This window comes from Pagrus pagrus, assembly GCF_965226575.1.
Source record: "Pagrus pagrus genome assembly, chromosome: 22".
Taxonomy (NCBI): domain Eukaryota; kingdom Metazoa; phylum Chordata; class Actinopteri; order Spariformes; family Sparidae; genus Pagrus; species Pagrus pagrus.
Window position 1 is genome coordinate 12,152,288 of NC_140204.1, and position 24,266 is coordinate 12,176,553.

A 24,266-nucleotide genomic window follows, 5' to 3' on the forward strand; every position below is an offset into this window, starting at 1 on the left:
ACTTCACTCGCACGGCCGAGAAGCTGTCGCTTGAGGAATCTGGAAAACACCAGCGGGGAATGAGAGGAATTTCTGCTTTTCGTTTTTCCTCAACCACCCCCTCACCCCTTGCTCTCTTTACTTTGGATGCCTCTGCGCAGCCGGGCTCTTGAGTTTTCTCTTGTTTCTGAATGCAGCCCAACAATAACAACCTCTCATAAACAATGGGGCTTGTTGATTGGGGGGTTGAGAAGGAGAGTGGCCGCTGCTGGCCCGAGCAGTCGGTTTTGCTGGCAGCAGGCCTCGCGGACGGTCCTAAAAGTCCGAAAGTACAGGCTACATGGAGGACTGTGAAAGATTTAAGGGCAGCTTTAAAAATGCACCATCTCTGAAGGACCATAAACACATGCTTTAGTTCTTTCTTAATCTATCTTTCCTCCAAGAGGACTTTGATGGACCAAACTCTGAAAGGGGATGCTGGTCAATGTCAGGAAACCACAAAAGTACAGGGAAAAAACTGTAGTTTTGGAACCCCCTGCTTTTACGGCACCCACGGCCTCGTAAAGGGAGTCTGGATCACATCGAGTAGGATTTTGAACAAGACGGCCATGGAGCTCTGCCCCGTCCTTTCAGCCGATGGGCAAAACACAGCTCCAGTCACATGCCATTTAAACAGCCGAACAACAATTCAACCCAGTGTCTCTGACAGGGAAATGATAATACGGAGTGATGTGTCCTGGAATAACTCTGTCTCCACTATTTCCATTTTGGAAGATGATACCACACATTACTGGACATTGTCCCTCATCTGCTGAACCGTTTTTATAACTGCCATACCGACTAAATCAAAATAAAATGTCAAAAGAGATTCTTATGAATAGGATGGCTAAACAAACCACTGTATTTTATTATAATTTCCTACAGGCCACATACCAGAGCAAGGCTTTTGGAAATACAAAAGTTTTTCCAAAATATCTCACAAACAAAACATTGCAGGCCAGTGCCTTTTGTGTCCACAGACGGGTATGCGGCGCCCCCTTGTGGACAAAAGAGGACAAAGAGCAGATCATCTGAAATATGGACTGTGGTAGAAAGTCCATCACACTTTGTATCAGGGTTATTATTATTTTATAAAACTGGAACTAAAACATAAGCAGTGTCAGTTAAAGTAAATAAAGACGAGACTGTTGAATGTTATCAACAAATCACTTACAGAATCAGGTTTAAGTTATAAGAGCTTTAAATTTTATTTATATCATTTAACAACCAAAAAAAACACACATTCTGGAAAGCATTCACTCACACACACAGCAAGCACTCACACAAAGGCATTCTCTGTTTAAAGTCTTGAACAGCATCAGTGTCGGGAAGTGGTGAAGGGTTGGCCGTCACTGGTCGTCATTTGCCTGAAGGCTTGAACGGATCGGACCATACCTTCACACCTATAGACAAAAAAAATGATGTATGTTGAACCACTATTAAGGCAGTGAATTACACTTCAGTGGCTTTTGCCGCTGAGTGTGGCTCATTATACAGTACATTATTTTTTGGGATTTGGAGGGAATTAGAGCCAGACTGATCCAAGCATTATAATCTCTGGAGATATTGGCGTACAGCATATATGCTGATAAAATACATCTGTGATGAGCCAATATAAGCCAATAGTACCTGCTGACCAATGTTTTGGTTGGGATCTAGAGAGAATGACTCTCAATATTGCCCTGATATTGTAAACCACATACATCTGGTGCAACCTGAGTACAACAAACAATATATGTGAGAAGTCTTTGAAAATGACATTAATATCCCAGTAAAGAAAGTTCAACAAATTTTGACTACTTGCAAAAATGTCATAGTAATTATTCAATCTACCCAGCCTTCACCAGGCATAATATACCTGCTCTGTGGACTGAAACACTACATACATCTACTAGGAGTGTGCTCTTACCCACGGGTTGAATATCTGCCTGCTTGATTCCTGTCCGGTTCATCTTTTGGACTTCTCCTAGCAAAGAGAGCAGAGTGCAGTATATATTTAGAAAAAAGTAATAAAAATCAATGTCACATTGCAAGCTTATCTGTTCTTGGAGGATTGTTTTGCACAATCAACTAACATCATGTGTCCTGGCTTCAACCTTCCATGTGTGCCGGCCACAACTGGCTCCAGACTTTACAACATATACAGTCATACCACAACTATTTAAATGAATTTTCCTGGCATTAGTCGGTCTTAGCTGCATTGATTACATGTTTATAGTTTGGGGAAATATGGAAAAGTAAAGGCTCTGGGTGTTCAGTTAGCAGCTCCTGCTGATTTCTTCTAGTCTAGGTGCACAATTTGACCACTTTTAGCTAGTTGGCTCACGTCAAACAGGTAAATATCTGCTACATTCAGGCATATATGAGCATAATAAAAACACACATACATTACATTATGAAGAGCTTTTGTGAACATAAAGCCACAAGTTCACTAAGTTAAATTATCGAGAAAAGACTTCAAATAGATGTAAAATAGTTGTAATGCTCATTAAATCCTATTAGCCAGCTAACAGCTAGCTAGCTAAAACGACTACTAGCTTAACTTTAGCTTACGTTTAGACAAATACAGCAACATTTAGACTGAATACGACTGGAAAGAATTAGCACAATGCTAAAGGCAACAGAGCAACATATTAAACGACATTAAGGCAGCCGCTGTAAACTAATTGTGTAACTGACTTTGTAAAGCTGACACTTACTGTACTCGTTTCTATGTGTGAGCGGGTAGACAAATATGGGGTACAACGCAGCGGCAACAGCCGTCACAAAACCTCCAAATATTAACGCTATTCTCGCATTTTTGGACATGTTTCTGTCTCATGGGATCCAACACTCTCACCTCCAAACGTACACAGTGTTTACAATAAGCACTTCCGGTGTAAGGGTCAGCAGAAGCCACGCGTTAACAAACGCGGCGTCGAGCGAGTTTGTTTCTCCTGGGCTTCCGTACTGACTGGAGTCGTCAGAGTCACGTGCTGCAGCACAACAATAACAAGGAAGTCTGGGGTGGAGATGTGAGAAGTTATGAGCGCTTCTCTTCCATCTCAGGCTCAAAAGATGACGTTTTTAGCCGTTTCTGTGCTTTTTATGTGCTCATATGGAGTGACAGCAGCAAACAAGCCCATCCAGACATTTGTAATCCCTCACAGTCACATGGATGTTGGCTGGGTGTACACTATCCAGGTAGGTTTCTGTCCCCATATTCTGGATTAGGTGTTAAACCTGGTAAGCGTATCTTGCACTGTATGCTATTTAGCAGTTTGTGTGGACGAATGTGTGTGTTTTTCATGTAACATGACGTAAATGAGTGTGTACTTCCCCATCAGGAGAGCATGCACGCCTATGCGGCCAATGTGTACACCAGTGTGACCGAGGAGCTGTCAAAGGCTGAAGACCGCCGGTTCATCGCTGTGGAGCAGGAGTTCTTTCGACTGTGGTGGGATACCGTGGCCACAGACTCTCAGAAGAGACAGGTAAAGACATGTGATGCAAGACAGGCTCGATAAACTGATCCACATGTGTAAAACTGTTGCCGTGACGCTTTAAATACACTAAATGCTCTCCAGGTACGACAGCTGGTAAAAGAAGGTCGGCTTGAGTTCATCATCGGGGGCCAAGTGATGCACGACGAGGCTGTGACCGATCTAGACGATGAGATATTACAGATGACAGGTAGTACAACACATTTCCTTCCCAGCAGATGACAGAGGAAGAAACAGTAAGTAGGACTTGTCTGTGTGTCTCTGTGCTGTTTCAGAGGGACACGGTTTCCTCTACGAGACATTTGGGGTGCGTCCCCAGTTTTCCTGGCACGTGGATCCATTTGGAGCCTCGGCCACCACGCCTGTCCTCTTCGCCCTGGCCGGGTTCAACGCCCACCTCATCTCCCGCATCGACTACGACCTCAAAGACGCCATGCAGAAAAACAAGGTAGGGAGAAAAAAATCAAAACATTGTACAAAAGAAGGAGGTCAAGGACAGTCACACTGACAGCTGACACTGAATACCCGACCTTAAAATGGCACCAGAAGTCACTGCATGTTGTTTGTCTTACAGAAACTACAGTTTGTGTGGAGAGGTTCTCCCTCTCTAAAAGAGAAGCAGCAGATCTTCACTCACGTTATGGACCAGTTTAGTTATTGCACCCCATCATACCTGCCATTCTCCAACAGGTGGGTCCATATTTATACTCTCCTACTCCTACAGTGGATCGGCGTCTACTGAAAATGACTCATAATGTATTAAGAAAGCTGGTAACAGATATAAGTACCTTAGTAGTATCTTCATCATTAAAATCAAACATGTTCTTACGTCTCAGCTCTGGTTTCTATTGGAATGGAGTTGCCTTGTTCCCCGATCCCCCTAAAGACGGAGTTTACCCCAACATGAGCGTCCCTGTCACCAAGGAGACGGTACACGCCTACGCCAAGACTATGGTGGAGAACATCAAGCAGAGGGCTGCGTGGTTTAGGACGAATCACGTGCTGTGGCCGTGGGTGAGTAAATAGAGACTTGTGATCTTTTATTCAATGTCAAAGCCAAGTAAAGTGTTGCTTTACGGCTGAAAAGAACTACTAGGTGAACATTTAACGTACATCGGTGCGCCATCTTTGTGTTTCAGGGATGTGACAAGCAGTTCTACAACTCATCTGTCCAGTTCAACAACATGGATCCTCTAATGAAGTACATCAACCAGAACAGCAAAGATTTCGGGGTGATGGTCCAGTATGCCACTCTTGGTGAATACTTCCAAGCCGTCCACCAATCAGATCTTGTCTGGGAGCGGCGTGGAAGTGAAGATTTTCTACCCTATTCCACCGGTGAGAATCTGCATCCTAAAACAATCACCGGCTGCTTCACAGTAAAGGAAACAAATGAGGCAAATGTTCTTGTTGATGTAAATTCCTAGAGCCACACCAGGCGTGGACGGGGTTTTACGCCTCCAGAAATGTTCTGAAAGGAGTGGCACGACGGGCCAGTGCCCAGCTGCATGCAGCGGAGACCCTCTTCACCCGTTACCGAATCAGCTTCCCTGACGGACCTGTAGCTAAAGACTGGGCCCTGGATAAACTGAGGGCGCTTCGCTGGGCTGTCTCAGAGGTAATATGTCAAAATATTTAGCCCCTTTAGCAGGAAGAAGTGCAAATAATCAAAGTTCTTGGTCAAATATGTGATAAAAATTATGAAAATGTGTTTTTCATTCATTACTCTTAAGCCAATTTAATTTATATTAAAATATGTTATATGCTGGGTTTTTTAGGTGCAGCATCATGATGGCATCACTGGCACAGAGTCTCCCAAAGTGGCAGACATGTACCTGCAGCATCTCCTGCAGGCCATGATGGGAGTGGAGGAGCTTCTGGCTGCACTCTTCCTGCTGCCCCACAACCTCGACGTACCCAGCATCCTCGGCACCCGCTACCACAGGAAAGGTGTGAACATTTTGCAAGAGGACGGCAGCTTGCTTTAGCATGCTAACAGTGATGCAAGACGCTACGTAAAATCACAAATTGTGTTTTGTTTTTTGCTTTTTACATTTCTGGTTGTGCATTGGTTAAACAAACATGGTCCTGAGGGGCCAGGTTAGCTTGTAACCTTGGCTTAGGCAAAGCTAGGCTAATCACCTCCTGGCTCTTGCTCCATACCCTTCTCATACAACTCCCCGAAAGGACTTAACGGAAAAGCTGATCAGTTAAAACATTTATTAATGCATAAAGAGCTAAAAATATCTTTCAGAACAGTTTGTGCTTCGAGCTAAATGCTAACACTAGCTTCAAGATAAGATCAACAAGAGGTTTTCCTAAACATTTGGGCTATTATTTAAATTAATTATGTGCAATATGTAAGAATTTAGTTGAAAGCAACCAAGCTCTGCGCTTCCAGTCCGGGCCGCTAGCTGCAGCGCTAACTAAGTATACTAGCTCAAGGATGCTACAGTTAGCAGCAGTTAGCAGCTACTCCAGCGATGTGCTGCCCTCTATTTGTTTAGAATTCGACATGTGGCAAATTCTTACATATTGCTCCTTTAATCTCCTTGTCCCAGGTGTTCATCAGGCTCTGGAGCAACATGTCATCGTTTACAACCCGTTAGCATGGAACACAACAACTGTCATCAACTTCACTGTGACGTTCCCCGCCGCAGCTGTCTACGATGATGACGGACAGCCGGTGCCTGCACAGGTAGTGTGTTTCTGTTATTTATCTTTAAAGGAGCAGTATGTAAGAATTTTAGTTAAAAAATGAACTAAACAGAGTTTTCGACTGAAGTTGCTAACCAGCTAGGCCTCTTCCTTTGTGTTACAGATCCAGAGGTCGGCACAGTCCAATGCCACCTATGATCTGTTCATCGTGGTGGACCTCGGAGGCCTTCAGCACAGGAAATACCTGATTAAGTTCTCCGAGCAGCAGTGCTCCGGGACGTCCAAGTGTGGCTGGACTTATGAAGCGAAAGGGGTTCTGTTCGAGAGACTCAACGTCCGCGAGTGGTTGAAAACAGGGAGGAGGCTCCTGCCTGTTCTGAACGAATGTTACAAGCTGATGTTTGACCAGGATACAAATCTACTGCACAGCATCACTTATCTGTAAGACTTTAAGCCTCTTGTTGCCCCACATGTAAATAAACTTAAGCACACACAGGGAGGAGTTTGTGTTTGCACATTATCACACTCATCCGCCCTGTTAAGATAACACTGTAATGCTTTAACACGGTGTTAACAGTGACATATTGTAGGTTGCATCCATCACTTCCTGCTGTCCTCTTTGTCATCCTTGGCAGTCCAGAGAAAAGGCGAGTAAGGATGACTCAGGATTTCTGGGAGTACCATGCAAACGGAGACGTAAAAGCAGGCCCCATCTCTGATAACTACATCTTCAGCGCCAACGGGTCAGCTGTGCGCGCCTACAAGGCTGTGGAGATGGAGATTATCCCCGGGAAGATTGTGACGGAGATCAGGCAGCTCTTCTTCAGGTGGGTATAATATGAGTTTTACTTTATTTTTATTAAAACAAACAATATTTGAGTCATTCGTTCCACCTTCTAGAGAGGAAGTTGATCAAGACTACGCCTTCTCCATCACCACCCGTGTCCCAGAATGCTTCGGGGGCAGAGTGCCGTGTCACAGGCTGGAGCAGACGTATTCGCTGGGTCCGCTCCGTCTCAACACGGAGGTGGTCCTCAGAACCAGCTCCTCCTTGAAGAACAACCGGACCCTGTACACAGATGATAACGGCTATCAGATGATGAAGAGGACACACAGGAAGTTCACGAATAACACTTTAGCAAGAGTAAGTCCTCGGGTGATCTGGACTCTGGACATTTAGGATACAACACTGGAATACGTAAAATAATCTACGTATCATATGCACTTTTCAGAACTACTTCCCCATGGTTCGGACAGCCTACATTGAGGACGACCTCAGCAGACTGGTGCTGGTCGGCGACAGAGCTCACGGTGTGTCCAGCCAAGCTGACGGACAACTAGAGGTACAAAAAACAAAAAGCTATAAAAAGAAAAACCCCCGACGAACAGAAACGCACGTTAACATCCTGCATGTTCGCCTCCTCCAGGTCATGCTCCATCGGCGTCTTTGGAACAACTTGGCCTGGAACCTCGGCTACAACCTGACCCTCAACGACAGCTCGGTGGTGAGGCCCACCCTGTGGATGATGCTGGGCTCCATCAGTGCCACCTCCAGGCTTTACCAGAGGGAGGCGATAGAGCTGCAGCACAGACCTGTCATCATGCCCATCGACCAACCTCGTGAGTGTTGGCTTTGAAAAAACATTACAAAGTCTCTTTGAATGGGGCTAAGCCTGAATAGTGTAATACCTTGTACTCCTGCACTACTCGATGACCTCATTACTATATATTTTGTGTTGGCTGACCAAACTCCCCAATCTCTTTTACCTCTAGAGAGGCCCTGGCAGGAGAAGGAACCCAGAGAACGTTCTCCTCTGCGTTCAGTCGTTCTCCCACCGAATCTCCACCTGCTCAGCCTCTGCATCCCCGGGTGGAACTACAGCTCTGATCACAGTGTTCACCTCAGCCACGTTCACTCAGGTCAGCTGTTAGACACACTGAGCACATCGTGTGCTTTCTAAGGTCATTTCAGGGGATTGATAGACCTCTGTTTGTCTTCTGGAAAGTGAAATGTAACCATACGATGTACATCTAGGTAATGATTTGCACTCAGAGCCAGACTACGATCGGGTCCTGTTGAGGATCATGCATCTCTTCGAGGAGGGAGAAGACCCCGAGCTTTCCAAACCAGTCACCATAAACCTGAAGGTGTTAATGAAACTGTGACTTATTTTACACGTTAATGTCCCAGTTTAATAAGGAAACCGAAAACCTTTGATTTTCTCAACTTAAAAATAGAACATGCATAACTCATTTTGTCATTTCTTGCGAACAGGATGTGCTGCAGGGCATAGGGGAAGTAAAAGTGCTGGAGGAGCGATCTCTCACAGGAACCTGGGACATCACCAGTCTGCAGAGGTGGAAGTGGAAAACAGCAGATGACTTAGAAACAAGTGAGAATGACTTGGCGTTTAAATAGAGTGACAACGATATTACACATTTTATAAAATACTAACAAACTAATTTTCTTTCTCTCAGACAACAGCAGCTGTCAGAGTTGTGGAGGTTTCACCGTGACCATCTCACCCAAAGAGATCAGGACCTTCTTTGTCCACTTCGCCTTCAGGAACGTTTAGGCTGAACCGTCTTTTGTCTTCTGTGAAGATGAACGATCCTTAGACGCAATATGAGAACGCTTTTAAACATTTGATTCCTGGTGTCGCTGATCATTATGTTGCTTTGTGGAGAGGCACTGATGTGTTGATGAGGTGTTTTGAATCTCTCGCTGAATAAACTGATTATTTTTGTCAAACGTCTGACTTCATTGAGACAAACCAGCCAGCCAGCACCGCAATAAAGTTGGTCTGATATTGGGGATTTGTGTGGTGTTATGAATGAGTGAGTGGCTCATTCATTTCAGGGAAAGCTGCTTAAAAGTTTCTCCTACCGTGGATGCCTTTACATCATGTTTGTTGTAACCTTCACCGGCTGCAGGTCGGAACAGATTTTAAGATCAAGTCACTGCAGCAAAGGTGTTAAAGGTGCTATATGTAATAATTTTGGTGGGAAACATGCAAAACTAAACTTATACACAGAACATGAAGGTATAACAGTTTGGACATCACATATTGTGTTGTAAAGCATGTTTAGCATGCTAACCACATAGCCCTGGTCAGCCACAGCCCAAAGCTCTTGTGCTAACAGTATAAACACTTCCCCAGTGCTCCGAGCCCCCAATTTAAAAAGCTAGCTGCACTGAGCTAACTGGCTAGTGGCAGCTCTGGTGCTGCTCCCTATTATTTCTAAGCACCTAAAAGCTAAGCTACAGGCATGCTAAGCTGAGTGACATCCACAAACAAAAGTCACAAATGTGCCAAAGAGAAATGAAAGCATTTTAAACAGTCTCCAAATCCCCGAACAAGAGAAATTATTACATTTTTAGTGCGCTACGTTACAAAAAAGCTTCTAGTAAGATCAGAAAATGTGTTTGTCAAAGTTTAGGGACAGATTTCTAGGGTATTTTACTTTCAAAAGAATAGTTGTACATTTTGAAAACATGTTTCACTTTATTAATAAGTTGAGAAATTAAGTTTTCTGTCCTGTCGAGTTTATAGGCTAAGCTTAGCACTTCTAGCTTAGCTTAATCTTAAGGGGCCGAGTGAAGCAGTGAAAACAGGTAGCCTGGTGTTATCCAAATAAAAAAAAAAATGAAGTGAATAAAGTTTACACAGTGTATAAAATAGTTGTTTTAAATTCTCACGGGGACATTTTCACTAATATCAATATGTTTTTCAAAGTTATATTGTCGGTGACATTTTGCTGCTTCGCCTCAACAGAGCTCATTCCCAACATGGCCGCTAGGGGCTTCCACACACACACACACACACACTGCCATCAGCAGACCGACTTCATGCAGCAGCCACAGACGAGGCAACACCCGAGCAGAACAAGCCCTGTGTCTGTCTGCTTCCCCACAGCAGCTCACCATTGTTAGACAGACACAATGTAAGGTGTTCGGCGTCAGCGTGTCATGATCGCCCGGGAAGAAGAGGGCGATTTTCTGCGATTTGGTTCAAGATGAGCAGCGTGAGTTGTTTCCTTCATGACGTGAGCCTCTTTCAGGATGATGATTTATAATCGGGATGCAGCAGAGATGGTGTTTGCTGCACGTTTTTACACCATCTGTGCGTTAGTTTCTGTTTTTCTATGTAATTATTGCGGATGGAGATGCAGGATGCTGCCATCAGGCGCTGCATGTGTTGCTAGGATACTGCAGGGAGGGGGCTGATGGGGATCCCTGAGGTGCTGGAGGGGTTTTAGGTCATTATTGACAGTATCAAGTTTTAGTGCTAATTTATATCTTGCATTTCTCACAAATATCATCCCTCTTTGTGTAGAAAAGAGAGAGGGATCAGAAGAGGAAGCTGCAGCACTTTCTGAATGACCTGGCTCTTCTTGGATCGTTGCAGGTCAGTGAATACACATGCAGAAAACATGGCTCACAACTGTTTCTTGAAATTAATCTTGTTTTCTGTGGCAGGGCTTTAAATACTTCCAGCCGTGGCTAAGAGGGAAAGAGGAGTTGCTGCTGACAGTCGTTAACGAGGATCTGGTAAGTTTCTGCACAGACACAGACACACAAAGCGTGTGCATTTTAATAAATACTGCACATTTTCTGCAAAACAACTGGCAGAAAATACATCTCCTCGTGTATTTTTAATCTTACCGTCATCAGCAGCCAGTACAGGAAAAGAGAAACCCTGTTTTCCCCTCCCCCTGTGTCCCTGTTCTGCAGGGGTGGCGTTCCCCAGGTTTCTTGGTCTCCAGGGCCTCCTCGTACTCCTCCAGCAGCAGCTGTAACAGCAGCGATGTCTCCCCCAGCAGCAGCGCCCCCAGCGTGGACAGCCGTGGCAGCTCACCCCTGCCCGGGGAGCGTCCTCCGTGTCCACGAGACCACCAGCCACACACACACAAGCCACAGCCACAGACCGCCAGGTGACTGAGACATGTGTTTGTGTTTTTACGTGATAACAGCTCGTCAGATGTGAGGATTTGCAAATTTTCTCAGTTTTATATGATTGATGTTTGCTTTGGGACGTCCAATCTTTACATTTAATTCTATGGGACATTGTTAAAGATCCCATATTGTGCTTATTTTCATGTTTGGGTGTCTACTAGAAAATGTTTACATGCTTTAATGTTCAAAAAACACATTATTTATCTTTGTCCATAGCTGCAGCACCTCTATTCACCCTCCGTTTGAACGCTCCGTTTTAGTGCCTGTCCCTTTAAGTCCCCCCTTAAGGTCTGCTCTGATTGGTCAGCTATGGCAGGCCTGCGAAAGCACCGCCCACTGTGCATTGGCTCTGTCGGTGTTTTTGCAGCTACGGCCGTGCTGAGGGTGGTGACCTCGTTTGAAGGCGAAACCCTGTATACAGGCTTTGTGCATTTCTCCGTGGACTGAGTGTTTTTTTATATACTTTAACAGTGTTTATACAGCACCTGGACCTGCTTCATAATCAAAAAGACATGGAAATATGTGTTTGTACGTGCAGACTAAAGACACAAACCCATTGATTGACTCCTCTGTGTCCTCAGGGAGCCCAGCAGTGAGGAGCATCTCCTCCCAGCCTCCCCCAGTGAGAGAGAGATAGCAGTGCCTGTAAGTGCCTCATTCAGACTCTTTGACCTTCAGCATTAACTCGCTCGCTCAGTCCAACAGCCTCGACTTTGTCCCCCAAACAGGAGGTGAACTGCACTCTGTTCCTACTGGCCGGCTACGTCAAGTACGGGCGGCCCCACGCCTGGATCCGCTCCAATCACGAGCGGCTGGTCAACATCGGAGGCACCGATTCGATGGTCAAGGACACGCCCATGAAGCTCAAGTCCATCTCGGACTGGCAGACGCGAGGTATGGAAACAATGTGAGGAATCCAAACAGGAGAGAGTTATTGTTTCACTGCACAGATTCAATAATTACACCATTTTCCATGAGCTAAATCAGACACAGATGCTTGGGTTTAACCGTCTTAGAGACTACTGTGTGGTGGGGATTAGAGTTGTGGAAAAAGCTGGAGGTGCTTTAGTTATATGGACTTATACAAATGTTTATTACAATTTAGCATTTTTTCCGCTCTGGTGTTGTTGATTTCTTCCAGGTATTCGCGTGTGGGACGTCGTCAGTGAGCTGGTGTGCCTGTGCACCGTCCCCTCTCCCTCCAACCCCTTCGCCCTGGACACGCGTTACATCAAAAGCCTTCCCCTCCCTGACCGCTTCCTCGTCACGGGCGCCCTCCTCAACTTCCTGGAGATGTACGTGGTCTACGGGAACCGGGACGAGCTGCACTATGACAAAGGTAGGAAATGTTGGAGTGCAGCAGGGGTCTGTCTGGTTTTTACTTGCATGTTGTCACAGACTGTTGCTGATTATCTGCTGTTTTTGTTGAGGCCAGCAGGTGGTGCCGTTTAGCCACATTACAAAAGGGCCCAGACGTGCCTTCCTCCCGCTCCACACTTGGCTGCGCTTGAATTTTAAGGCATCTGCGAATGTTTTTGATTGCTTCCCTTCTCTTTCCAGTGGTAGAGGAGGTGAAGCCTCTGAGGCGTCTTCACGTACAGTCCCTGCTGGAGTTGCAGCGACGCCGAGAGTCCTCCGGGCTGGCCAGCAGTCCAACAGGGCCAAACTCTCCTGGAGAGGAGTGACTGCGATTGCTGGTATATGATATACATGATCTACTTGAAGAGGAGAGACTTTTGCTGACTTTTTGGAGGAAAAAAAGGGAAAGCAAATACATTCAAATGTGTGAAACCTCATTAGAAGGACTGTATTTAGGTGATTCCTGTTTTATTTTTATTATTTCTTTGTGTTGTGGTGCGTTTAATGTCCTGTATAACCGCAAGTGCAATGACATCTGTGTGTGTTTATCTAACCTGTACGAACAAAACGTCTATAGAGAGCTCTTGCTGCAGCACCGTACGGCCCTATGTGTTTCAACGCCGTTCAGATGGAGCTGCATCTTCACTACAGCTCGAAGGTAGTCACATGTACGAGAGTGTTTGAAAAATGTGAAAACGCTGGAGAAAGGACCCTGGGAAGCGAGTCACATGACTGAGATTAAACATCCCAGGACCTCTCTGAACGTCTTGCCCTGCCACCCCCGAAACGTTCAATCCTGCCCTCCCACACACAAACAAACAAAAAGTTAAAGCTGGTTAAATAGTTTTCTTCTTGCAAGAGGGAGAACATGTTCAAACAAACAAAATCTTGTATAAAAAGTTTTAATATTCCATAAAATACATATTAATTAAATATGTACAGTGACATAAAAACAGTACATTGATAAAATATGCCTTAAAGCAGGCGCTTTAACCCCTTTTTCTGAGATCAGGGCTGCGCCGTTTGTAATTGAAAAGATACACCACGAGTACAAAATGTTAAAATTAAACGATAAAAACCTAGTGGCACATCAGTCTGAGAAAAAAAAAAAAAAAAAGGCAACATTTCTAGCTTCGTTTTGGTCTGAGAGCACAAAATGACACATTAATGGTGGCCTCAGGGTGTACCACTAATCCTCATCTGTAAACCTTCAGACAGAAATCACCACCATGAGAGCCTGTTATGCAATACTGCGCATGAAAATGCCTGTAATGGTCAGTCTAACTTTAGCACTTGGGCACCTTTTATGGCTTCGATAATGTGAACGAGTCACGGGCTCAGAGTTAAACGCACACTAAAGCATCGGCTGACGAGGCTGCTCGACGTGCAAAGTCACGGCTGGACGCGGAGGAGACGGTTCGCCCCCGATCGGAATGCAGGTGCACGGCCGCGCATTCCACACCGAGGCTCCACGTGGGAACACAGCGTTCCCAGTGTTCGGACACAGACGGGCCCTGCAAGTCATGGCCGAGAGTGTGCATGTTTGTTTTTCCACGTAAATGCAAATAATTCATAGCAGTGGACAGTTCGGATCAGGGGTTTTTTTTGGTGCTTGAAGGGAGGATTTTGTTGACTCTGCAGATTCTGCTAGGGTCTATTTTTTCCCCACATTCATCATGCAGGTGCTGGATGCTGCCGACCTATTCAAATGTAGTAAGAAATGAAGGAACATCTGATGTGTTCAGGGGTCTAATTTTACAATTGGAACTATGGAAAGTGTACAGAAGACTTCCATGACCCTTTTTCTTTCCTCTGTATCTTTACATCTACAACATCTTGGCCCAAACTGTCAAAACAGAGATTAAAAGCGTGGTTTTGTCCACCTGCTTCAAAATAAAGATGAGAAACATGCTAGTGCCACAGGGTTTTAAAAAGAAATTAAATAAAATCATCATGACCTGTCATAAATGTCAGTTAAATAAAATTCCGCCTTCAAAATAAAAGCCTTTGTTTGTCTTTCCAGTTTTTAGTCGTCATCCATTCATCACTGTCAGTTCAGTCGTCTCTTTCCGACAAACTCTTTCGGTGGCTTCAGAGACCGAGCCGACCAAGAAGAGGAGCCCAGGAAATGAAACGTCCGCAAGTGGCCCGCAGCCAGTCGCAAGTCCTCGCACAGCCGTTGACAGGCGAACAAAGGAAGCTGTCAGCGGCCTTTTGTGCTACACTGGGCGCCGCTCTCGCAAAAAGTCAACTTTGCTGCGTCAAAAACCCTCAAGTCCATGCGCTCACTGATTACATCCTCTCACAAGCAGAGTCCTCACATGTCCAAATATGGACTCGCACACTTCAATCCCTTTTGTCCGTCCTTCTGTCTTGTAATCCCTCCCTCGTCCCGTCAGTGCTGTCATCCTTGAGGTTGTCGTCTGGTGAATGTGTCCCCGTGTTGGAAGGGTTAATGCCGGGGGTTCAGTTCCAGTTGTCAGAGGCAGATCCTCTCCTGCTGATGGCCCTGAGGGGGCTGCGAGACACTGAGCCCCTCTTCTTCCAGCGAACTGAAAAGGAAAAAAGACAGTGAGTCAGTTATGTTAGCCTGGCAGCTGCAAAACGGCATCCGGCTAACCCCACTAGTTTGCCCGAGTGAGGCTATCGGTTACTTCTACCTACATCAGCACTTGGTTTTCATTGCTTTCACTGAATGTGCTTGTTTCAGCATTACCTCTGGAAATGTTATCTTTCTAAACAGCTTGGAGAGCAAGAGAGGGGAATGTGATAAGGGCTATGGATCAGGGCAGTGGTTTTATTAGTCATGCACCATTAAAGGGCCGTTTGCTGTAAACAACTGTTCTCTTCCAATTGAGCCAAGCTGACGTTTAAGTAATTTAGTTTATTATATACATAAATAAGGCAGCAAATATAATCATAATGAAGGGGGATGTCTCACGTATTGCACCTTTAAGGTTTTATAAATTATCATCTGTAACATTGTTTGGCTAAGAGCCTTCAAACGTTTCTGCAGCATTGTCGTCTCACCTTTTCCCAGGCTGGCAGGCAGCGTGGAGCTCTTCGAGTTGGCGGGAGAGTTGGACGACTCCTCTGCTCGTTTGGCCTTCGCCTCTCCCGGCGGCAGCGTGGCCGAGCCGTCCTGCTGCCAGTCGCTCAGCGCCCTCTGGAACGAGTGTGCCAGACAAGCCGTCATGTCTTTCGCCCTCTCCGCCCGGCTGCACCAGAACACTCGACACTGCAGCTGCTGCCCGTGATGTTTGCAGATGTACAGGAAGACATTTGGCCGGTTGACGTCCGCGGCGCAGTACGCGATGTCCTGCAGGTACGTCTTGGTGAGCTGCCGACCCGTGCTCAGCTCCTTGACCTCGACGTATCTCGGGCGCACCACCAATGCGTGATCTTTGCTCAGCTTCTTCCCGTTAGCAATACCTTCCAGCAAGTGGCTGATAGCGTCCTGGGCCTGCTCTCGATCTAGAGAGAAGATTTTCTCCGTTCCCAGGTAGTGGACCTTGAAGAGAGGGTCACCGTGGGATAGAGACTCCGTGCGGTCGCGCCGAAAGCGGCGACGTAGCGCCGCAGGAGAGTTCTTGAGGGTCTGCATGAGGTGGAAAGTGCTGAGGGACATGGTGCGCTTCAGGCTGGGCTTGGAGGGAATTTTAGCTGAGGTGTATCTGCCGGTGGTCAGCTGGTCCTCTTCAGAGCCTCTGCCACTCTTCCACCTTTCTTCTATGAATGGAGCGTCGTTGCATCCACTGCTTTTATCTGAAACGAGACAGATAAAAGACATTGACGTTAGCAGATCCATTTTAAGGAGGCCTGAACAATCGAGCGAGACAGATGCTTGATCTTTGCCCAGAGTTGAATAACGAGAAGGTTTTGACACCGAAGACTTTCTCAGGTATGAAGCAACTCTTCGTATCATTACAGCTTTTGTGCAATCTCATGCTTTTCGCCTCCTTGATGAGGAAAAAACTCAGTCAGCACAAGTTGTACCGCAGCTTGGAAAAACAAAAGGCCACCAAACAGGATCAGTTACAAATGTGACGCATTCAGTGAGGAATATTCGCTCACCACAGATGCCAGCCCATTAAATATTTACATTCAGGTTTGACTTGGGCTTTGTCCTCACTGCGGTGAAGCATTACGAGACGTACAAACACTATTAAGAGCTGGACACGTGCCAAAATAAATGAAGGGTTACTGTAACACACGAAAAGATCACTCATATCAGCGTATTAGTTACTGGAGGACTTGGAGGACTTCTGTGACCTCGCTACCTCAAGTCTTATGCAACCTCTACATTTGCTCACCCATTGTCTCCCAACCTACAAACCCACAGAACCGCCGGCTCGCCATTGTGTTAAACTTTGTTTTTTCCCCCTTTCTCTTTTCTTGGCCATTCTTTCAACATCCTAGCTCCGTCCTCAGAAGTGAGCTGCGGAGAGAACCACCGACTGTTCCAAGGTGGTGGGCCATTGTTAGTCCACCCTGCTGCGCAGGAAACAGCTTTGCATTCCCCCCTAAATATTTCTCCCGCAAACAATGGCATGCTTGTGTGAGTGTGTCACATCGCAGGAGGGATGCAAGATGACCTAGAGGCTGGGCAGACCCAGGACATGCACACATACAGCTACACGTGTGGGTCACAAACATGCACACGCAGATAGCCATCTATTTTGCATCAACTCGCTGGTTTTCTCTGTCAGAGCGCACAAAAGAAATCGCAATAATCAAAACAAACAAATCCAAATTTGCATCCATATAAGATCTCACATGCTGTTGTCTTAGTTTGATCTGAACAAACATGTGTCCTTCTGTTTTCTGACACGTGCAAGGAGCTGTCACATCCAAACGGTGCACATTTGCTTATAATTTGACCTGAACACTTTTAATGTGTCGGGGAAAACACAAATACAGAAGGATGTCAACTAAGAGGCTACGTTATGGACCCAGGATGCACTTCAAAAGGCAGAACTTGTAGGAACCATACCTGTGTTTACCTGATTTAAAAGGCACTCAGAGGATGGCAATGGCAAACTGAGTCAAGCCGAATTAACCAACAGAGCCTGGGGGATTATTTGAACAGCTCACAAAAGATACTGAGCGATGTTTAGCCTCGGGAATAAGCAGGATAACTTTAAAATGGAAGATTTCTGAGTGAGGTTCCAGGATGCACTTCACAAGGCAGAACTTTCGTCTAACAGTCATGTCATGAAGTTCACCTGATCTAAAAATCAATCAATGGATGGCAATGGCAAACTGAGTCATGTACTCCTTCTTTTGAAGCCGAATTGACAAAAAGAGCCTGGTGACTATTTGAACAGCTCGCAAAAATATATTGAGCGATGTAAAGTGTCAGGAATAAGCGGGATAACTTTCAAATGGAAGATTTTTGAGTGAGGTTCTGCGAGCCCCTGAGGCGTCCCGAAAAACTCCACACTTGAGGGCATGAGCAACTGCCACACTGTCAAAAACCGTAAGATTTCTCATTAGGTTTCACGAATACGACATTAAACATTGATTTAAGCATCATGCAGGTGTTCTATTCAAATAAGTTCCTAAATTAGTCTTACCTGGCCACAGTTTCATGCAAACGACGTCGCCGTGCGCCTCAGGTGAACCGCAGAGTCCCGTGATCTCTCCAAACACACGGGGCAGGTGGAGGTCCTGCACGTCCGCATACAAAACAAGCCGGACTGTCAGTTTATATGAGAAAATAACCGATTAACCGACCGGTGTCGACAAACTCTCTGTCTAAAACTTCAGGTCTCGGCGTTCCTCGTGCGTAAAATACGCGACAGCGAGACGTGTGCGGCGGTGTGAGAGGGTTGATGTAGGACAGGACTGAATCACGCTCCTCTGTCTGCGCTCTGTGTGTGAGGTGAGTGAATCAGACCGCCCGTGGGAAGAGCGTTTTAAGCAGCGTAGGCGCGAGCTCGTCACACGCGTGGACGCGCACTCGCGTCTGAGGCTCCGAGGCTCTGAGCGGTGAGGAGGCTGGTTAGTGTGTGAGCAGAGGGAGGCGATGATTTACTTGAGAGAAATGGCTTTTCACTAGCTGGCAGGATGGGTAACAATTAACTAACATGCAGCCTTTTACTGGAACTGTGGTTGTCAGGAGATTTACGGCTTTATGTCATATTTAAAGGTGCACTATGTAAGTGTTGGGGAAGACATTTCAGGAGAGTGATTTTTTTTAATGCCTAAACAAAGTGAATAACCACTGACTTTAAATGACTAACAGTTACACATTGTTTTACTTTGTTTATATGTGGCGGACCCTGCCACCTTTCCAGCTTCAAACAGTGTTCTGGGACCTTATTTTCCTCTGAGATCAGCTTGTTTACTCAGTAATGGAAACAAAATATATTACTGAGTTTGTATTATTACCTCAAACATTCTGAGCATAGTGCCCCTTTAACCCCTTATCATAGTTTTTCCACTTTATGTCTCTTTCAGTAGCTTTAAAGGTGCACTGTGTAACCTTCTTTAATGAGAGTTTTGGTTATGTTTTATGACCTTTTTGTCCTCACCCCACCATATCTCCAAGTTTCTTCTGCTTTGTTTACCAACAAACAAGGTACACAATAATCTTTAAAGTAGATCTAAAACTCACGTTAGCTCTTGCAAACTGCTGCTCCGTGTATCAAGGGCTCTGTCTGTTTATAGGCCTGTAAAAAAAAAAGGTGCATAGTGTTCCTTTAAGATTGTAAAAAATCATTTCACAATGTGGGACACTGCTATAAACCGTAAATATGATGTTTACACACATTTTAATATCGTGACGTATCCATCCCGGATGAGTCAGGATAGAAATAGCCGATCGTCTGCTGATGGTCTCGTTTGCTAATGTAGGTCACACAGTTCCTTGCAGTACATTTAGATAACTTAATTAACACATTATCAAAATTGACATTTCATTTCCTCATATTTTTACACTTTTACAGGACCAATGAAAACCAAAATGTAGGCGATATCTAAAAATATATTAGTCGTCGTTAATTCAAACGTGCATGACATACGCTGTACCAGCTGAGAGTTTCAGTAAGTACAATACAAGACTGAGGAAACATCTGAAACCCACTACCTTTCATTACCGTCGCATTGCGTCACAGCCCGTCCCTAATGGGGATCACTGGCCTCACCGCCTCAGATCTGCTCCGAGTGTTTTTTCTGGGGGCATTTTGAACAGTGGCAGAGGGGAAAACCTTAAACGGTTCCATGTGTGTATGCGTCTGTGCATCTGTACGTGTGTGTGTGTGTGTGTGTGTGGCTGGGTGTGCCTGACGTGGGGAAACAGTAGGGCCCCTGTTTCTTCTGGGTTTGGCCCAATAACAGTTAAGTTCTGAACGTCACACTCGCCTCAGTGCCTCGCAGGACACACTGCAACTATTCTTGGGGCACCGGTGACATAATGGAGCATCTCAGGCGGGCGCGCCACCCTCCCTACGTATCTCGCAACGGTCAGCAAGAACACAGTCAGCATCCAAACTGTGGTGCAGCTGCAGTTCTTGTTGAGGCATGTCGCAGTGGAGATATAGTCTATTCGAGAGAGCCATTCAGTGAGTGCCAGCATAGAACGAGGTTTTAGATTGCCCACTTGATTGGTAGAGATTATAGTGGTCAACAGTAAAGAGATGTTGCACGCTTTACATGTTTAATCCCCTTTGAAACATTCCCTGCTGGTTATTTGTCCGTACGTATCTTACAACAGGCAGTAAGGTCGAAGTTAGCATTCAAAACGTTGCATAGGCTGGAGTCCACCTGCAGTAGAGAATCAATCAACAATGTACCCTGTAGGCTATTTCTAGCCCTATTTGGTTGTTCAGCATGCTAAATAATGCTAAATGAGGCTAATAATGGTGGCTGACAACTACTGAATGGATTGCCATGCATTTTTGTACAGACGTCAGTTAGGTTTATGACAAAAGCCTTATGTTGCATTGAGTGCTAATTAGCAAAATGTTAGCATGCTAACACACTCAACAATGACGTTGAACATGCCGAACATGATGGCCTAGCTGCAAAAAACATCAGCATGTATGCTAACACACCAAACAAAGACAGTGAATTTTATGCTACATAAAGCAATAACATGTTAGCATTGTCAATGTGAGCGTGTAAGCCACTGATGTTGCCTACGTAGCTACAGCCTCACAGAGCTGCTAGCATAGCATTAAACTCTTGTAGCATTAGAGTTTTCAGTTATATAAATCATGACTATTAAATGTCTAGCCATTAGACACAATTAGCCACAACACATTACTATCAGTGGGTGTGCCGCGATTACAGGCACACCCGATTGTTCAGAAACTAAGCTAATTGGCAGCCATTAATTCTTCTTGACTGCTACTTGTGACTGAAACCACCACGTTTACAACCCTCTCAGGAAGCTATTACATGTCACTGAGGGGAAACAAAGACAATATCTGACTTCAGCAGAAGGCAGGGTCCAAGAAAGTTTCCGGTTCAAGAGAGCACATCATGACAAAACCACTCCTTGAATGGTCGACACAGTTCACACTTAAGCTGGGAGGAAAGTTGGGGATTTCTGAGGAACAAAATACCTTTAACGCGAAGGAAAAAAGGAAACTTTTGTTGATGAGTTGAGCTTTTGATACATGCTAAAGATAAGGAGTAACTGACCCAGGCTGTGTTATTACAGCTCTTGTGAATCGGAGCGTCAAGTGGCTCTGTTCCAAGAAACTGGTTGACTGAGTTATTATCTGGTTCCCTTTGCTTCTGAGAACAACTGCCTGCTTTTTCACAGGGTGTACCTCTTTTGTCATACAGTGTCTTGAGAAGCTGAACAGGGATGCAGTGCTGTTACTGTTGAAGGCAGGGCAAATGCGGAAAATTTAGGAAGTAAAATGACACAATATGAGCTGCAATCTATTCACGGCACACATGTTTTATGCTCAGTTCCCTTTTTGGAAACTGCTGCAAATCAAATGTCCCTGGCATTTACTGATATATATCTGCAGTAGCCAGGCTTGTCAACAATGAAGGCAGCGTTCCAGTTTGATATCGCTGACTTCTATTGAAGCAAAAAGCACATTACAACCTGTCCCCAGGACCATTATAACCTGTGCTATAAAAGGCATGTATGAACTTTTACCTTCATATGATAATTACAGGAACTGTCAATCCCTTTTTAGGCATGTGAACGGCTCTGCCGGTCTATTTGCAGGTCGGTCCAACAACTGGTCCAGACTAAAATATATCTACACCTATTGAATGGATTGTAATTTAGGGATGAAGCTTCCTGACTTTGATGTTCCCCAGATTTTTTCCTCTAGTGCCTCCATAAGGTTGATTTTTGTGAGTTTCTGTTAAATTTCTCAATGTCTATTGGATTACGCAATGAATTTGGTAAAGACAATCATGTTCCCCATAGGATGAATCATAATGATTTTTTCCTTCTGTTATCCCTCATCTTCTTATGTAGTGTCATCATTAGGCCATTATAACCGCATACCTGAAAGAAATTCCCATTGATTTTACTTTGTGTTTAGTGCTTTGTAGCAAAAGTTAACATGCTAGCACGCTAACTTAAGATGTGACCATTATACACATATATAAAATTAAAGGTGTAATATGTAAAATCTTAGTTTAAAACAATCAAAAAATTACAAAAATGATCATCAAAATGTGAAGAAATAACAGTTTCAACATTATGACATCGATGTTTTGTGCTGCAGAGAAAACTACTGAAGTTAGCGTGCTAACCAGCTAGCCTAGGCCTGTCCTGGTCAAAGACTCCTGTGCTAGCGTCAAAACCAGTTCTCTTAGCTCTCAGTACAGACCGCTAGCTGCACGGCTAACCAAGCTAAGTTTAGTGATATGTTGCCCTTTATATGTTTTGAGTTCCAATGGCCCATTCTTACATGTTGCACCTTTAAGATTATAGCTGCGAAACATAGTATGTTAGAACTGTGAGTGTGATAGCATGCTAACATTAGCATGTACAGTAGATGTGTCCAATAATTTGGTTTATGACCACACACCTGACATTACTGTCAGTTTTGCTTTGTGTTAAGTGCTACAATGCAAAATTTAGCATGCTAACATGCTAAATTACGTTAGTGAGCATTTTATTTTCATATATACCATCAAGATTATAGCTCAAAACATCACTCTGTTACCATTGTGAGCATGTTAGCATTTAGCTGAACTGCTAGCATGGCTGTAGTCTCTTAGCCTTGTTAAAATATGTAGGCCTACTGAACAAATAATGGTAGATTCAGAATATGTTTCCCCAGTCATATGTACAGCAAATAAAAAAAATGTCAATGAATACATTATTGAAATACTTCACAGCATAGTAGTACCATTGCTATTTTTGTAATATATGATACAACATACTATGGAGCTATCATTTAAAAAAAATGTTTTTAGCCTCATTAAGTTATTGGTCTTATTTATTTTTAGCTCTTGGGCAGTCTCAGGGTGCCAGGTTGTTTCTAGGATAAAATCTTTTGTATGATTTGTTGTTATGCAACATTTTATATCTCCATTCCCGTTTGATTCTGATCTTGTGGCATATCTCGTGTTATCTGTCTCACATTGTCTGTCTGTAACTCATTGTTACTGATGTATGTCTACCAGAACATTCTCAAGATTAGATTTTGTCATGTTTTTTTGTTGTTGCATGTTCTACAAGTATTTATTATTGTGTTTGTTTCACAGTGTAGCTACTGTTAGCTCAGTTAGCCATGCAGCTAGCCAGCCTACCACGGCACAGGAGCCTTGGGCTGTTGAGAGAGAGAGGTTTTCAGGCCTGGGGTTTTTTAATTTAGGTTTCCTTGTTGTAAAATGATGGTTAAATAAGATTTGTTTTTAATTAAGTCTTGTCTGACACTTGAACAAATATCGAAGAAAATCCTCATTCATGTCCAAAACCCTGAAACTTCCTCTACAATCTGCCACACTTAAGCCAAAAGCCAACATCATGATCGATCATCACAGTGTCGTTTTTCCAACCTCATCATTTCATGTCACGCTAGCTGTGTTGTTATTTACTCGAACACCACACACACCCATACTGTGTGTTCCAGCAGAGTGCTCACCTGTATAGGGAAGTTGGATGAGGCGTGGAGATACGAAAACAGGAATGGCAACTGTAGATTTATGATCGCTCTGCTCTGTTCTCAAATATTTACCACAATAGAGAACACGATAGGAGGGGTTCAGACTTGTTGTTGTTGGTATGACAAGTATGTCAAGTGTGTTAAAGTGTCATCCAATGTATGTTTCATAATCCACGCAGAGGTGTGTTGCACAATAAAATCTAGAGCTGCTATGTGTTTGGATTGTGAGCATGACTCTGCTTTTCCATGGCAAACTAATGACTTGTTCAACGTTAATGTTAAAAATAACTCTGGCGTTCCACTGAGTTGGTGTTCAACAGTAACATGTCATACCTGGTGTTATGAAGAAATGCATGATGTTGACAGAGGGATGTGTGAACACTTAACCCCGCATGCTTGCATGCTTTCATGTGCTCGATCCACTGTAACAGACAACAGCTGCTCTTCTAGTGAAAGTGACCGGATTTAATTATGTAAATCCACATCTTTCCCCACTCCCTGGTGACACCTTCCTGAACGAGTACAATGGGCGGCCGCTGGTTTCACCGAAGGAAATGGCTCAGTTACTCAAAAGAGGAGTCCTAGGTGGGGGTTCATTGTGCCTGTTGGCCTCAAAGTCAGGTTTTCCTGTTATTCGCCCAAATTCAAAGGAATCAAATCAGGGAAATAACACTAAAGAAGAAGAAGACTGGAAATTCT

The 24,266-nt window shown here is 44.5% G+C and overlaps 4 protein-coding genes across 4 annotated transcripts; 2 read left to right on the forward strand and 2 right to left on the reverse strand.

The window, feature by feature from the left end:
* Positions 1–1,288: 1,288 nt before the first annotated feature.
* On the reverse strand, positions 1,289–2,858 carry smim20 (small integral membrane protein 20). Its single transcript, XM_084344969.1, has 3 exons — positions 2,718–2,858; positions 1,928–1,984; positions 1,289–1,421 (listed from the first exon to the last, which is right to left on the reverse strand). Exons 1-3 carry the CDS (start codon positions 2,824–2,826, stop codon positions 1,378–1,380), a joined length of 210 nt encoding a protein of 69 aa, XP_084201095.1. The 5' UTR covers positions 2,827–2,858; the 3' UTR covers positions 1,289–1,377.
* A 111-nt stretch (positions 2,859–2,969) lies between these two features.
* man2b2 (mannosidase, alpha, class 2B, member 2) lies at positions 2,970–8,904 on the forward strand. Its single transcript, XM_084344966.1, has 19 exons — positions 2,970–3,201; positions 3,345–3,491; positions 3,585–3,690; positions 3,776–3,948; positions 4,075–4,190; positions 4,337–4,514; positions 4,640–4,838; positions 4,928–5,118; positions 5,279–5,450; positions 6,062–6,198; positions 6,322–6,599; positions 6,794–6,985; positions 7,059–7,302; positions 7,391–7,501; positions 7,586–7,778; positions 7,932–8,078; positions 8,194–8,306; positions 8,434–8,551; positions 8,637–8,904. Exons 1-19 carry the CDS (start codon positions 3,043–3,045, stop codon positions 8,732–8,734), a joined length of 3,072 nt encoding a protein of 1,023 aa, XP_084201092.1. The 5' UTR covers positions 2,970–3,042; the 3' UTR covers positions 8,735–8,904.
* A 1,052-nt stretch (positions 8,905–9,956) lies between these two features.
* On the forward strand, positions 9,957–13,231 carry LOC311252114 (uncharacterized protein). The gene is made up of 8 exons (XM_084344967.1): positions 9,957–10,184; positions 10,496–10,567; positions 10,639–10,710; positions 10,894–11,093; positions 11,697–11,760; positions 11,844–12,009; positions 12,257–12,454; positions 12,676–13,231. Exons 1-8 carry the CDS (start codon positions 10,176–10,178, stop codon positions 12,798–12,800), a joined length of 906 nt encoding a protein of 301 aa, XP_084201093.1. The 5' UTR covers positions 9,957–10,175; the 3' UTR covers positions 12,801–13,231.
* A 129-nt stretch (positions 13,232–13,360) lies between these two features.
* Positions 13,361–18,355, reverse strand: LOC311252115 (uncharacterized protein). Its single transcript, XM_084344968.1, has 3 exons — positions 18,051–18,355; positions 15,505–16,239; positions 13,361–15,026 (listed from the first exon to the last, which is right to left on the reverse strand). Exons 1-3 carry the CDS (start codon positions 18,064–18,066, stop codon positions 14,941–14,943), a joined length of 837 nt encoding a protein of 278 aa, XP_084201094.1. The 5' UTR covers positions 18,067–18,355; the 3' UTR covers positions 13,361–14,940.
* Between the last annotated feature and the right edge of the window lie 5,911 nt (positions 18,356–24,266).

Bases quoted from the DNA above. Each gene is read 5' to 3' on its own strand.
- man2b2 (XM_084344966.1), top strand. From the start codon at position 3,043: ATGAGCGCTTCTCTTCCATCTCAGGCTCAAAAGATGACGTTTTTAGCC. The intron at 3,691-3,775 runs GTAGTACAACAC...GTGCTGTTTCAG, and splicing joins TGAGATATTACAGATGACAG to AGGGACACGGTTTCCTCTAC. The intron at 5,451-6,061 runs GTGTGAACATTT...TCCTTGTCCCAG, and splicing joins CACCCGCTACCACAGGAAAG to GTGTTCATCAGGCTCTGGAG.
- smim20 (XM_084344969.1), bottom strand. From the start codon at position 2,826: ATGTCCAAAAATGCGAGAATAGCGTTAATATTTGGAGGTTTTGTGACG. The intron at 1,985-2,717 runs GTAAGTGTCAGC...TCTCTTTGCTAG, and splicing joins CACACATAGAAACGAGTACA to GAGAAGTCCAAAAGATGAAC. The intron at 1,422-1,927 runs GTAAGAGCACAC...TTTTGTCTATAG, and splicing joins GGCAGATATTCAACCCGTGG to GTGTGAAGGTATGGTCCGAT.
- LOC311252115 (XM_084344968.1), bottom strand. The intron at 15,027-15,504 runs GTGAGACGACAA...TTTCCTTTTCAG, and splicing joins GCCTGCCAGCCTGGGAAAAG to TTCGCTGGAAGAAGAGGGGC.
- LOC311252114 (XM_084344967.1), top strand. The intron at 10,711-10,893 runs GTAAGTTTCTGC...CCTGTTCTGCAG, and splicing joins CAGTCGTTAACGAGGATCTG to GGGTGGCGTTCCCCAGGTTT. The intron at 12,455-12,675 runs GTAGGAAATGTT...TTCTCTTTCCAG, and splicing joins CGAGCTGCACTATGACAAAG to TGGTAGAGGAGGTGAAGCCT.